Genomic DNA, 15,000 nt, shown 5'->3' on the forward strand with positions numbered 1-15,000 from the left:
TATTGCTGACTGGGGCTGGCAGTCCAAGGTCAAGGTGTCTGCACAGCTGACCTCTGGGGAGGCCTCTCTCCTGGACTGCAGCTGGCCATCTTCTCGCCAAGAGTCCTCACTTGCCCTTTCTTCCTCCATCTTCTCATACCCTCGTGCCTCTTCCTACAGGGGTACTGGTCCCATGGCACTAGGGCCCCACCCTTTAAAGTCCTATTCAGTCTTCACCATCTCCTTCAAAAGTCCAACTTCCAACACAGTCACCCCAAGGGCAAAGGCTTAGCACACAGATGTAGGGGGCAGTGTGGTCCAGACACTAGTCATAGGCAGCACAGTCTTCAGGTCAAGAACAAAACAAATGAGTTTGGAAATGTGGATTCTGAACACCAAGAAAAAGTAAATCAATAAAGGGTAACTGATGTCACCCAACCTTTGCCAAGCCTTGTTGGGTTCCAGGGCCGCCCCATCAACAGGGAAGTCAGACGGACTTGCCCCACCTGCTTCCAGTCAGGAAGCAATGTGTTGACATCTGGAGACAGGAATGATTAGGAGGATGAGTGAGGGTTGGTTGGGCCTGAATTCTGCTTCCCTGTGGGGATTCTCTTCCAGAAATAGGACATGTCAGGCTGTGCGGGTGACAGGCCGACCTGGTGCACGTGTTCCCCAGATCTCAAACCTGAGGATTCCAGGAGGGAGGGGTGACAGGCATCCAGCAGCCGTGAGGGTGGCAGAGAAACTCCAGAGGACAATGACCTCAGCACACCAAGCTCACTCTGAAACAAGGGGTCCATCTGGCATCCGCCCTCAGCATCCCCTGCCTCCAGGGGGCGCTCAAACACACAGGCTCACTTCACCCGCAGAGGAGAGCCAAGCTTGGAGTCCAGAGGCCTGGGTTCTGATCTGATCCTGGGAGCCCTCACTTCTTGGAGACCTTGGCTGAGTGGGGGACATTCCACATCTCGCCCAGGGAAGGCATCCCCCATCCAGGGATGCTGGGAAGTCGAGGGGTCATTCACACACAGACCCCCGGCACTGGCCTGGCACGTGACAGACACTTGATCAGGAGCAATCATTTAATGATGTGACTCGTGGCCCTGTCCCTTGGTGGCCAGTTTTGAGTTCAAATAGCATGGTCACTAGTCACTGTAGCAGACACTGTCCTATGCACAGGGTCACGGGAGATGAGGCAGGAAAGACCCCCGAGGACCCCCAAGGTGGCCTCTTCAGATGGGGCTGGACAAGGCCTGAGAGAAAGTTCATTACTTTGTAAACATGTAAGCATCCAAGAGGAGAGATGACATCTATCTATTTGCACTTGAAGGTCTTGCCTAGGGCTGGAGAGCTAGCTCACCAGGTAGAGTGCACGCCTTGCCCCCATACACACAGCCTGGGTTCAGTCCCCAGCACCACATGGGAAATAACAAGGCACTAGGGGAGGCTCTGGTGCAATTATAGGAATAAAAATGTTGGCCAGGAGCAGTGGAACCAGGCATGTGTGAGGCCCTGGCTGAGGGAAATAAAAAAGTCTTATCAGCTGTTTCATGTCAGGTGGTTCTTTTGGCACTATTCCGAGGGAGCACACAGCTGAGGAAAAACAGGGTTGGACTCTCTTCCCTCTTCTCACCATGGTTTTCAGAGGGAGGCTTTCCTCTCAGACACCTCACGGGCCAGAAGACGCAGGTTTCCAACAGGCGGTTGATTCTATAGATCTTTGTGTGGTCGGAGGGTGAGGGGGGGCTGACAGCCACACGGCTGTATCTCCAGGGTCTTCAGTGTCTCATCCATAGCCTTTGAGCCTCATGGGAGTTTCAGCAGCAAGTCCCGTTCAAAGATGCCGCCAACGGAAAGGTACAATGGAAGGCTCTGTGGGGTTCCGACACCTGGCCATCGGCAGCTGAGCCGTCTCTCACTCCTGCACGACATCTGTTCTTCCAGAGACCCCCATGAAGGAAAGGTGCATGCCACACGCAGATGTGCTCTTCAGAGTGGAGACTGTGCTTCGTTTGGTGGAAAAGGAGGTCAGACAGAAGGAACAAGGCCAGGAGCAGGAACGGAACAGAACGGAACGGAAGCACCAGACCATTCCCGAAGTCCTTGGGCTACTTATTTGCCTGGAGGCCAGAAAGACGCTGTGGTGTGGACAGAAACGGCCTCCCTCGGTCCATTCTCAGTGTTCGGAGAAGGATCACATAAGCTGTCACCTGACTCCTTTTATCCTTTTCCTTTTTTGCTATTTCCTGGTGTTTATGTGACAGCACCTCTGTGCAGAACCAAAGCTCTTACAGGAGACAGTGACCAAAGCTTAAAATCTGAAGAGATCCAAAAAGCCAACAAACATGAAAAAATGTTCCAGGTCACTGTGAAAAGGTAGCAGCAACAAATGCTGGAGAGGTTGTGGGGTCAAAGGAACCCTCCTGCACTGCTGGTGGGAATGTCACATCATTGTGGAGAGCAGTCCGCAGAACTCTCACAAGGCTAGAAATGGACCTACCCTATGATCCTGCAATTCCTCTCTTGGGGATAGATCCTAAGGAACCCAACACACCCATCCAAAATGATCTGTGTACACATATGTTCTTAGCAGCACAATGTGTAATAGCCAAAACCTGGAAGCAACCCACGTGTCCAACAACAGATGAGTGGCTGAGCAAGTTGTGGTCTAGATACACAATGGAATACTATTCAGCTATTAAAAATGGTGATTTCACCGTTTTTCAGCTCATCTTGGATGGAACTTGAAGAAATCATGTTAAGTAAGGAAAGTCAGAAACAAAAGGATGAATATGGCATGATCTCACTCATAGAATTTGAAAAACAAGATCAGAAGGAAAAACCCCGAGCAATACTTGGGCTGGAGTTAGTGTATTTATTGCACCAAAGTAAAAGACTCTGGGGTGGGAGGAAGCATTCAGGTCCTGGAACATGATGGCAGAGGAGGACCTAGTAGGGGTTGAATTGTTATGTGGAAAACTGGGAAATGTACAAATCATTGTATTTTATTTTGTAGACCATTAATCCCCCAATAAAGAGATTAAAAAAAAAAAAGCTTAAAATATAAGACAGACACTTCCAAGTGCACAAGCCCCTGGCCAAACCCACCTCTGAAGGCCAAGCAGAGGCGCCCTGAGCTAAGTAAGTGGGTTTTGCCAAAGACAATCCTGGCAGTGCCTCAGCAGAGCAGACAGCAATCACGGCTCCCCCTTCTGTCACTCACAGAAATCATACCCCCCTGCCCCAGAGGCTGGGGGTTGTCTGAGAAACCAAAATGACAAGCATGCCATTTGGAGTTGCAAGCATGACCCACAGTTACCTGGTTCTTCTGGGGATGGCGGTGCACACACCTCAGGCTCGGGAGTGACTTCGGGAGGCGGTGGGGGAGGGGCAGGGGGAGCTTTGACAGGGGTGGTTGACTCCGGGGTCTCGAAAGCTTCTTCTGAGTCAGAACTCCTAGTGGAGATAAAAGAGAGATAGAAGGTGAAGGGGGCTGGACAGAGCTGTAGCTGCTCTCAGAGGGACAAGTCCCTAATCTGTTGAGCAGCTGGCATCTGGGTTCCCTTGACCCTCAGGTGGACTGGTGAAGGGCAGATGACAGAGGAGGGAAACCTCAGAGCAGTAGACTCCCAAGGGCGACTCTGCAACTTGCTGCCCACAAGATTTCCTGAGATCAGCTCTACTGGAAAGACATCATCCTAGTAAAACAGGCAAGCAACACAGTGCCCTTCCAGAGAACTCTGGTACATATTATCTGGCATCAGCTCAAGCCAACTGATTTTTTTTCTTTTCTTCTTGCCTCCAGGGTTATTGCTGGGGCTCAGTGCCTGCACCATGAATCCACAGCTCCTGGAGGCCATTTTCCCCCCTTTTGTTGTCCTTGTTGTTGTAGCCTTGTGTGGTTATTATTGTTGTTGTTGATGTCGTTCATTGGATAGAACAGAGAGAAATGGAGAGAGGAGGGGAAGACAGAGAGGGGGAGAGAAAGACAGACACCTGCAGACCTGCTTCATCGCCTGTGAAGCGACTCCCCTGCAGGTGGGGAGCCGGGGGCTCGAACCGGGATCCTTACGGCGGTCCTTGCGCTTTGTGCCCTGTGCTCTTAACCCGCTGCGCTCTTGTATGTTGGAGTTCAAACACCCCGGAGGGACCCCCTTCCATGAACCCGAAGACCATTCATTCTCTCCTCACCCACCATGCTACTCCTCCACGGTCCTCTTCTCTCCTACCTTGTCACTGATTCCATATACTTTCTAATCATGCTGATTATCTTTGTTCTTGTGGGAGCTGAAAGGGCCACATGGACATATTCAATCATCCCTGAGTCCAGAATGACAGAATGAATGAATCCTGACAGCCAAGGCAGAGGTACAAATTCCAGTTCTACACCTAAAACCGACTTCCTAGCTTCTTCCCCACCCTAAGTCCCTATTCTCATCTGCTCTATTCCTACTTTCTGGTTCCTGTTTATTAGACATTTTGTCCTGCTTCATATTTTAACTGTCTTTCAAACACCAAGTTGCAGATGTTACTATGATTCCATCCTGAGTTCCCTGGGCAGATGACCTCACCAATGTGTCCCAGAACCTCACCTCTCCAGAACCCTTTCTCACTACAGAAAGACAGAAACAGGCTGGGGGAATGGATCCACTTGACAACGCCCATGTCCAGTGGAGAAGCAATTATATGAGCCAGAACTCCCACCTTCTGCACCCCCCAAATAATTTTGGTCCATATTCCCAGAGGGGGAGAAATGTTAGGGGAAGATGACTAGAGGGCTCTGAACTTCAATTCCATCAGGACCTGGAGACAGAAGAGGACAAAGGAAAGACATTCAGAAATAATAATAGGTGTAGGTGTGACTTAGAAAGGAAGAAAAGGTAGAGCCATAGAAAAAATAGGCAAAAAGCTAGCTAGGTAGCTAGCCAGATAGCTAGATATAGAAATAATAGTCACCCCGTATCTGTGACTTTGGGAGAACCATTGAAATTTCCAATGGAGGGAATGGGGACACAGAACTCTGGTGGTAGGAGTGGTGTGGAATTGAATTTCTGTAATCTTGTAATTTTATAAATGAATATCAAATCACTAATAATAATTTTTTAAAAGCCTAGTTCTCTGACCCCAAAGTACTTCCAGGGCACACTCCCCCACAAGGAGAAGCCAACTCCCCACCCCGTGTCCTAAACTGAAACCTTGTCTTGGACTCAAGAAAGCCCACAGCCCCCTTCCGTGACCCAGTCTCTGCTGGGGACTCGATTTTAGCATGAAAGTATGAGGGTCCTCCCCCAGTCACTGAGTCCTGGCACATGTCTCCTCCTTGTTCAGGCAACCTCACCTGGATGAATACCATCTTAGGATATATTTTTTTCAAGATTTATTTATCTATTAACTAGAGAGAGCCAGAGTATCAGTCTGACATAACTCGGTGCCAGGGATCGAACTCAAAACCCCAAGCTTGCAAGTCCTACACTCTACCATGCTATACCTCTTGGGCTACTTTTTTTTTTTTAAAGTATTCTTCACAGGGTTGAGGTGCTATCATAATGGTTATGCAAACATACTTCCATGCCTGAGGCTCTGAGGTCCCAGGTTCAATACCCTATAGTACCGTAAGGCAGAACAGAGGTAATACATGGGGGAAGAAAAGTATTCTACACATTAAAATGTATTAATTTTGCTAGAAAAGGGAGGAAAGAGAGAGAAAGATTGAACACCACTTGTCTCTGGCATATGCAATGCTGGGGACTGAACGTGAGGCCTAGGCACACAGGTCCTGTGCTCTACCATCGAGCTATCTCCCTGGCTCTAGGCTTTTTGTTTTTGCTTTTCTTACAAACAGAGATATTTTTACTTAGTAACAGAGACTGAAGCACTGCTCAGCTCTGGCTTATGGTGGTGCTGGGGATTGAACCTGGGACCTCAGAGCCTCAAGCATGAATACCCTTTGCACAGTACTGTCTCTCTAGTCCCATCCAGGAACCTTTAAACTGAGAAAATGCTTTTTTTTAATATTAATTTATTTATTTTGGTTAGAGACAGAGATACATTGAAAGAGAAGGGGAGATAGATAAATAGACAGATAGATATCTGCAGTACTGTTTCACTGCTCGTGAAGCTTCCTCCCCTGCAGGTCAGGCCTGGGGGGGGGGGCTTGAACTCGAGTCCACTATTTTGTGTGGCTCTAGCAGATGCACCCACTTCCCAGCCCCCCCCCCCATGACATTTTTATCATTTGCAACAAGGAAGGTAATAATCCGGGGGAGGGGGTGTCTTAGGATTGCTGCTGCAGAGGGCCTGAAGGGGGACTCTGGCTTAAGTCCTATAATCAGAGGGGACAGCTCAGATCAGCAGGGTGACTGAAACACTCTTAACTTCTGGACTCTCAAAGGTCAGAGGACCAGGAACCTGGACAGAGGACAGCATCTGCTCTAGCCCCTCCGGCAGGTAGCGGAGAGGACCAGGAACCCACCAGCTGGCCAGAGTTGAAAAAAGCCATCACTGACTGAGTCCTTTAGAAAGGGAACTTTGGGGAGTCGGGCGGTAGCACAGCGGTTAAGCGCACGAGGCGCAAAGCGCAAGGACCGGTTCGAGCCCCCAGCTCCCCACTTGCAGAGGAGTCGTTTCATAAGCAGTGAAGCAGGTCGACAGGTGTCTATCTTTCTCTCCCCCTCCTCTCTCCATTTCTCTCTGTCCTGTCTAACAACTACATCAATAACAACAACAATAATAGCTACAACAATAAAACAACAAGGGCAACAATAGGAAATAAATATTAAAAAAAAAAAGAAAGGGGACTTTGATGTTTGCCAAGTTGGTTTGTTGGTCACTTCATATGGACCCCCATGCCCCAGCTCCCAAGGACCCTGGCTTCTCCTGCCAACCATGACGCCCTAAAGGGCCCAGACAGACACCCAGAAATCCCGAGCTTGCTCTCAGATTCCATCAGCAAAGCCTCAATCCAAGCAAAGGGTTGCTATGAACACACATTCACATGGAAGGCTGGGCCTCTACCGGGAGGAAGTGAATTTAAGTTCAATGCTTAGCCAACAGCAGAGTTAGGGGCTGTGGAGATAGCATAATGGTTATGCAAAAAAACTCTGGTGCCTGAGGCTCCAAAGTCCCAGGTTCAATCCCCCTACACCAGCATCAGTCAGAGCTGAGCAGGGCTCTGGGAAAACAACAACAGTTTCGGGTCCCTGAAGTTTTGCAGTCTGCTGACAGGTATGACAAATACAAGGAGGGAGTCGGGCAGTTGTGCCGCGGGTTAAGCGCACGTGGCGCCAAGCGCATAAGGATCTTGGTTCGAGACTCTGGCTCCTCACCTGTAGGGGAGTCACTTCACAGGCAGTGAAGCAAGTCTGCAGGTGTCTGTCTTTCTCTTCCCCTCTGTCTTCCCCTCCTCTCCATTTCTCTCCATGCTTTCCAACAACAATGACAGCAATAACAATAACAACGACAATAAACAAGGGCAACAAAAGCAAAAAATATATATAAAAATTAAAAAAAGAAAAAGAAAAATATAAGGAAAGCAAGTAACAAAAAAGAAAAAAAGCTTATCACAAAGGAATAGGAGTTTGGAGCAGCCTGGAGGGCCAGGCTGTCACTCGGGTCCCCAGCACAGTGCTAACATCAGTGATAACATGGGAGACTCACACAAGGGACCAGACTTGCCTCTTTCCAGAACTCTCCTGAGGGACCAGCAGGTCCCTGTCCCCACCACTGGTGACTGCTGCCCACATCCGATTAGCCCATTTCACGGGGGGCCACATTCTCCAGGAGGCAAAAGCCATTTCCCAGAAGGAAAAAAACAGCTTCTATCCCCCACCCGACAAAATTAAGTTTTCCGCTAGGAGCTCCAAGATCTCAATCTTGTCTCTGCTTCTCTGGGGCATGTGGCAAACAGAGATGGCATGTCCACCCGTGCCTTCTGCAGCCCTGAGCCCTCCGGTCACGTGTGGCTCACCAACACAAAGGGGCCCCACTCTCTGCCCACAGCACAAGCCAGCGGTGAGGATGGGGGGGTTGCTCTGGGGGTTCAAGCTGCTGAATTCCAATGAGGTCTCCCTGACTGCAGCTGCTGGGTCAGTGGCTCACCTGCTGGGAGGGACCCCCATTCACCATCTCCCAGAGTGGGAGGCAGTGTGTGGGGAGCCAGACAGCATGCCACCCTCTCCCAGGAGACAGAGGAGAGTGAGTTAATTAGTGGAGGCGAGGCGGGTGGAAGCTTTTTTTAATTAGCTCTCCCACCCCCCACCTCCGACCCTCCACTGAGTTTCCCCCGAAGGGGGAGAGAGGGCTCCAGAAACATTTCCAAGACCAAGGATTTTGGTGATTCACCCACAAAGAGCCTGCACATACAAATAAAGGCAGCATTTTGGAGAAAAGCACTTCTCATCCACTGTTTTGTTTTTCCGCTCTCCACCACAAGAATTAATAAATAAATAAATACAAATTAAGGTACAACAATTCTGTGAACGCCTCCTATGCTTTCAAAATGGAAATAAACAAACAAGCAAACAAAAATGGATTCAAATTGCCACAAGGATGTGTGAGAATGAGAACCAGGCCACAACAGTCTGCTGAAGTAAAAACACTCTAAATTACAAGGGGGGGGGGGGGACTTACCAGGAGAGGCAGATGCTGTGTTCACTGTGTAAGTACATAGATGCTGGCGAACAGGACAAGTCATAGGTGTCCCCACGGGAAAAAGAGACTGTTCCGCAGGGCCAGGCATCGAGTGTGGTGACCTTAGTTTCCAGTGAGAAGAGCAGCTGTAGCCCCAATTCTCTGTGGGTCTCCACAAATATGGTCAAAGCTACTGAGTTGGGACCAAAAGAATTGGAGGGGGGGTGATAGGCGGGTGGAGATGGGGGTGGCTGCCCTGCCAGCCACATGTGGACCAGAGGCACCCTGGGAAACACGGGTGTCCTCACCATCATGAAGAGGCCTCAACCCTGGATTCTGCGCAGTGTCTCCATAATAAAGAAAGCCCACGTGGCATCACTGTGTATGTGCAGGGCTGTACATGTCTACCAGAAGGACAGACGGATAGGGACACACACAAACACACAGTTCTGAAATGGATTTAACTACCATGATACTGAAATGAGCAACCCCACATACTTCCCAGATTGTTTGTAATAACCTGCGCACTTCTGGTGGATACTGTGGCCGATCCCCTCACGCCCTTCCATTCCACACCTGTGCACCTTTGAATATACAGCACCCTGGCGGACTCTGATTAGAGCCAAGCCGCTGTGCCTTTGATTCAGTACATTTTGTGACCAATCAGCCCGGGCCCTGTCATTCCCGCCCTGTAACCAGTCAGATCTCACCATGCCCAGTTTGAAAAGCATAAACACTGCACGCCAGAGCAAAACAGACAGTCAAGTGTGGTATGAACCCACCTGATTCCACTGGCATGAAAGAAATGTAACTCTCTGCCCTCCACAAGGCCTTGTTCTCATTCTTGCCTATGCTAGAGCTGGGGCACTCACTCCAGAGCTGGGACACTCACTCCAGAGCTGGGACACTCACTCCAGAGCTGGGACACTCACTCCAGAGCTGGGACACTCACTCCAGAGCTGGGACACTCACTCCAGAGCTGGGGCACACACTCCAGAGCTGGGGCACTCACTCAGAGCTGGGGCACACACTCCAGAGCTGGGGCACTCACTCATAGCTGGGACACACACTCCAGAGCTGGGGCACTCACTCAGAGCTGGGACACACACTCCAGAGCTGGGACACACACTCCAGAGCTGGGACACTCACTCAGAGCTGGGACACATACTCCAGAGCTGGGGCACTCACTCAGAGCTGGGACACACACTCCAGAGCTGGGACACACACTCCAGAGCTGGGGCACTCACTCAGAGCTGGGACACACACTCCACAGCTGGGGCACTCACTCAGAGCTGGGACACACACTCCAGAGCTGGGACACACACTCCAGAGCTGGGGCACACACTCCAGAGCTGGGACACTCACTCCAGAGCTGGGGCACTCACTCAGAGCTGGGACACACACTCCAGAGCTGGGGCACACACTCCAGAGCTGGGGCACTCACTCCAGAGCTGGGACACTCACTCCAGAGCTGGGGCACTCACTCCAGAGCTGGGACACTCACTCCAGAGCTGGGACACTCACTCCAGAGCTGGGCCACTCACTCCAGAGCTGGGGCACACACTCCAGAGCTGGGGCACTCACTCCAGAGCTGAGACACACACTCCAGAGCTGGGGCACACACTCCAGAGCTGGAGCACACACTCCAGAGCTGGGGCACACACTCCAGAGCTGGGGCACTCACTCAGAGCTGGGACACACACTCCAGAGCTGGGGCACACACTCCAGAGCTGGGACACTCACTCAGAGCTGGGACACATACTCCAGAGCTGGGGCACTCACTCAGAGCTGGGACACACACTCCAGAGCTGGGGCACTCACTCAGAGCTGGGACACACACTCCAGAGCTGGGGCACTCACTCAGAGCTGGGACACACACTCCAGAGCTGGGGCACACACTCCAGAGCTGGGACACTCACTCAGAGCTGGGACACATACTCCAGAGCTGGGGCACTCACTCAGAGCTGGGACACACACTCCAGAGCTGGGGCACTCACTCAGAGCTGGGACACACACTCCAGAGCTGGGGCACTCACTCCAGAGCTGGGGCACTCACTCCAGAGCTGGGGCACTCACTCCAGAGCTTGGACACTCACTCCAGAGATGGTACACTCACTCCAGAGCTGGGACACTCACTCAGAGCTGGGGCACTCACTCCAGAGCTGGGGCACTCACTCCAGAGCTGGGGCACACACTCCAGAGCTGGGACACTCACTCAGAGCTGGGACACTCACTCCAGAGCTGGGACACTCACTCCAGAGCTGGGGCACACACTCCAGAGCTGGGGCACACACTCCAGAGCTGGGGCACACACTCCAGAGCTGGGACACTCACTCAGAGCTGGGACACTCACTCCAGAGCTGGGACACTCACTCCAGAGCTGGGACACACACTCCAGAGCTGGGGCACTCACTCCAGAGCTGGGACACTCACTCCAGAGCTGGGACACACACTCCAGAGCTGGGGCACTCACTCCAGAGCTGGGACACTCACTCCAGAGCTGGGGCACACACTCCAGAGCTGGGGCACACACTCCAGAGCTGGGGCACACACTCCAGAGCTGGGACACTCACTCAGAGCTGGGACACTCACTCCAGAGCTGGGACACTCACTCCAGAGCTGGGACACACACTCCAGAGCTGGGGCACTCACTCCAGAGCTGGGACACTCACTCAGAGCTGGGACACTCACTCCAGAGTTGGGACACTCACTCCAGAGCTGTATCTCTGATTTTTCCATAAAGGTACCAGGCCCACAGCAAAGAGTGGCTCCCCACGGCCTCCCCGCCAATGCACCACTGCACAGATCTGTAAATTGCACGTGTGATGCCCCCCAGAAGAGAAGCTGGACTGTGAATCAAGTCTCAGGATAAACATGTAAAGGAGAGATTCGGTTTGTCTTCTTTCATGTGTCTGCCTCATGCACCGCTAGGCCTGAAATTGTATCTTTACAGCTTGGATGCCTTTTGCCTGAGTAACTCTGGTTGGAGCTTTGACCTCCAGATTCTTAAAAAAATCTAACTAGAAACGAGATGTGTGGATCTGAGCCAAAGGGAAAAAAACATGGAACTCAGAGAGATGTAAGAGGGAGCTTCCGACTGGCTGACATTCAAAATCTTTTTTCTGAGAGAGAGGGAGAGGTGTTCTGCTTTCTGTATTTCTCGCTCTACTCATGAACATAAAAGGAAATCAATCTTTTTACCAAACAGCAAAACCGAGCAATGTCTACACATTATCTGCTTATCTGGGATATAATAATTAGACCCGCACTTAAGATACGTGCACAGAGACAGACAAATACCACAGGCACAGACACAGAGGCAACGGGCATGTGTGGTCTCTGTCTTCATAGAGTGCTATTAAAACACAGGCCTGTGTCTAGCTGGGTACTGGGGAGGATGTAGCCTGAGTGGGTACACAGCCAGCCCAGAAGTGCCCTCAAGGTGTCACGTCCAGGTGACACAGTAAAAGGGGGAAAGAGGAGGCAGCAAGAATGCAGTCCCCTCCCCGGCCCCCACTACACACCTCATCCACACCTCTCCACCATCCAGAGCAGCCATGCCCACCCGTGGTTGGCGAGCCTGGCTCTGTCCTCATTCATACAGAGCATCGTGGGACGGGGGTCACCTACCCATCTTGCTGCTAGCATCCTGCCCAACTCAGGGAGCTGCTTCTAATTTGAATCCATCAAAGACCGTGACCCCCACGACAGTTAGTCACAGCAGACATTTCACAAGCAGCTTCCCAAAGCTTCCGCTTCCACCCTCCCACGTGCGTCTCCAGGTAAGGCAGGTGGGTATCCTCCCATGCCCGTTTCAGCAGGACCTGTCACCCAGCACAGAACGGGCACCTGGGCAGCTGAGTCCAAGTGGGCATCCTCTTGGGTACCAAGGATGAGAACCTACAGCTTGATGCTTCCTGCCTAGTGGGAGCAGGGGCTCAGAGCCCTGCTTCTGTCTCCCGTTCTGACCCAAGCACTTTCCTTTGCTTCCGGGAGGCTCTGCAGGTGGGCAGACTGGACACCTCATGCTCTGATTGCTTTCAGTGCGCCTGGGCGCTACCCTACAGCCTGACAAGTCAGCATCACATAAATACACACCTTGCACGTGGGTTGCAAGCTGTCAGTTTCCCACAGCGTCCTCAGCTTCAGGGCAGCGGATCAAAGAATTTCACATGGGGACCAGGCAGTGGCGCACCTGGTTTAGCACATACCCTACAGTGCACAAGGATCTGGGTTCAAGCCCCTGATCCCCGCCTGCATGGGGAAAGCTTCACGAGTGGTAGAGCAGGGCTGCAGGTGTCTCTCTGTCTCCCTCTCTATCTTCCCCTCCCCTCTCAATTTCTCTCTGTCTCTATCCAATAATATATAAATTTAAATTAAATAATAATGATTTCACATGGAGTGGGGGTGCTGCAGACAGGGACCACCAGACAGTCAGACCAGCGCCTGCCTTTTCTGCCCTCTGTCTTCCTCACTCCCTCACTCCCCGCTTTCTTGCAGCTGTTCAGTCCAGTCCCCTTAGTGAGCCCTCAAGTAGGTATCTCAGAGTCCGTCCCTATGCCACCGCCCACTCGCAAGGACTTGAGGGGGGGGGGAACCAGCAGGGAGTGGCCCCAGGGAAGTAGAGGGACACTCAGATGTCTGGGGTCACCCCTCACTGTGTGGTCAGCTCTGCACGCCCCCATCCACAGTCCTGTCATCCAGCCATATGACCCTGGGGTGAAAGAAGATGGAGGAGCTCACTGTCTCTTCTCTTTCCTCCTTCTCTTTCTGTTTTATTTGATAGGATAGAAAGAAATTGAGAAGGGAGGAAGGAGAAATAGAGAGACAGAAAGACAGAGACACCTGCAGCACTGCTTCACTGCCTGTGACGTGTTCCCCCTGCAGGAGGGGAGCCGAGGCTCAAACCCAAGTCCTTGCACGTGTGTGCTCAACCGGGTCCGCCTCACCAGCCCCAAGTGAGTACAGAACTCAGCAGTAGTGGGTCCAGCCTCAGAATCCCAGCTCCTGAGATGTTCACGGCCCAACCCTCCTTAGCCTAGTATGTGTCTCCCCGTGTCTGTCCCTTTGTCCACCCTCCCCCCCTTCCCAGTGAATCCCTTGCTCTCCTCTCCATTTGAGCCAAAATATTGGGGAGGAGGTGTATTTGGAGGCTGCCCTGTGGATCTGAGTTGTTCTGCCCTGTGCTTCTATAATGAAAAGCTCCCAGGTCTCAATTTTCTAATCTACCCGATACAATTCTGACTTTAAGGCTTGGCAAGTCTATTCTATTATTGATGAGAACAACAGAGAAAGGATCCGAGAGTTCCTACTGCACACAATACTACTCATGCTTCAATCAGTGCAAATCTGATTCCTGCAGAGAAGTCATGGTTCTTCTCAAAGAGACATACACCTGCAATCATTCATCCTAGCATCATGCTCTCCTGCGTGATGCCCTCAAGACTCCGACCTTGACTGTGCCCTTGGGGAGCTCGAAGCTCTGTAGAAGGGAGAGAACTTGCTCTGAGGTTTGCTCCCTCCCCCAACTTTTATTTATTTATTTATCTTGAACAGAGATAGTGAGAAAGCAAGAGGGAAAAGGGAGAAAGAAAGAAAGAAAGAAAGAAAGAAAGAAAGAAAGAAAGAAAGGCAGGCATCAGCAGTGTTGCTTCACCTCTGCTGGTGGGAACGAGGGGCTTGAACCAGAATCCTCATGCATGACAATGTGCTATGTACCAAGGCCTGATGCCACCCGGCCCCACCCCTGAGCTTTTGTTGTACCTCACTTATCTGAAAACTGGCCCCATCTCAGGAAGCCTTCCCAGGTGGTGATGAGCTCTCAGCTCAACAGAAAGACAATAACAACAATCAAACAACAACAACAAAACACCACCGTTTTCTTTCCTAGTGCTGCCAAGTTAATGGCAGCATATGCACCATCCATTGTGTCTTGCTGGGTCTCAGTCATGATGCTGAACTGTGCACTTAGGGAAAGAGACACACGGGCCTGGATGTGGCATCGGGTGGCCAGAGTACTTGGGGGCAGGTGGTGGGAAGGACTAAAATCTGGAAAGCTGTAGCACTCACCTTCTACCAGTGTTTGCAAACACAGCTTCTGTACAGTAAGGTCCCTCCCCCGGGCAAGCAGTCTGTGGTGAAAGGGACAGAGGGCTCTAAACACACACAGCAGGGAGGAAGCGTCCCAGCAGACCCAGGGGTGCTGCTCCTCTCTAGAGAAGCCTCTGCCTGCTGCTTCTTATTCTTCACACCATCCTCTCATGCATAATGCAGGAACGGCAACTAATTCTTTGACCCACTTATTAAAAATGCTGAGCTGATTAAAGTCGGAACTGAAGCACGCTCTCCAGGTGCGATGCAGGAACGGCATCATTCTGGTCATTTCATAGATGC

The 15,000-nt window shown here is 51.4% G+C and overlaps 1 protein-coding gene across 11 annotated transcripts in view; it reads right to left on the reverse strand.

Annotated features, from left to right (window-relative positions):
• The window catches only part of TACC2 (transforming acidic coiled-coil containing protein 2), a 204,704-nt gene that overhangs the window by 52,087 nt on the left and 137,617 nt on the right, over positions 1 to 15,000 (reverse strand). For all 11 annotated transcript variants that reach the window (XM_060171129.1, XM_060171124.1, XM_060171125.1 and 8 more), the window contains one exon: positions 3,299 to 3,435. In XM_060171129.1, the coding sequence (XP_060027112.1) occupies positions 3,299 to 3,435 (137 nt within the window). The remainder of the gene's footprint in view (positions 1 to 3,298; positions 3,436 to 15,000) is intronic.

The sequence above is a fragment of the Erinaceus europaeus genome, chromosome 14 (assembly GCF_950295315.1).
Source record: "Erinaceus europaeus chromosome 14, mEriEur2.1, whole genome shotgun sequence".
In the NCBI taxonomy this organism is placed as follows: Eukaryota; Metazoa; Chordata; class Mammalia; order Eulipotyphla; family Erinaceidae; genus Erinaceus; species Erinaceus europaeus.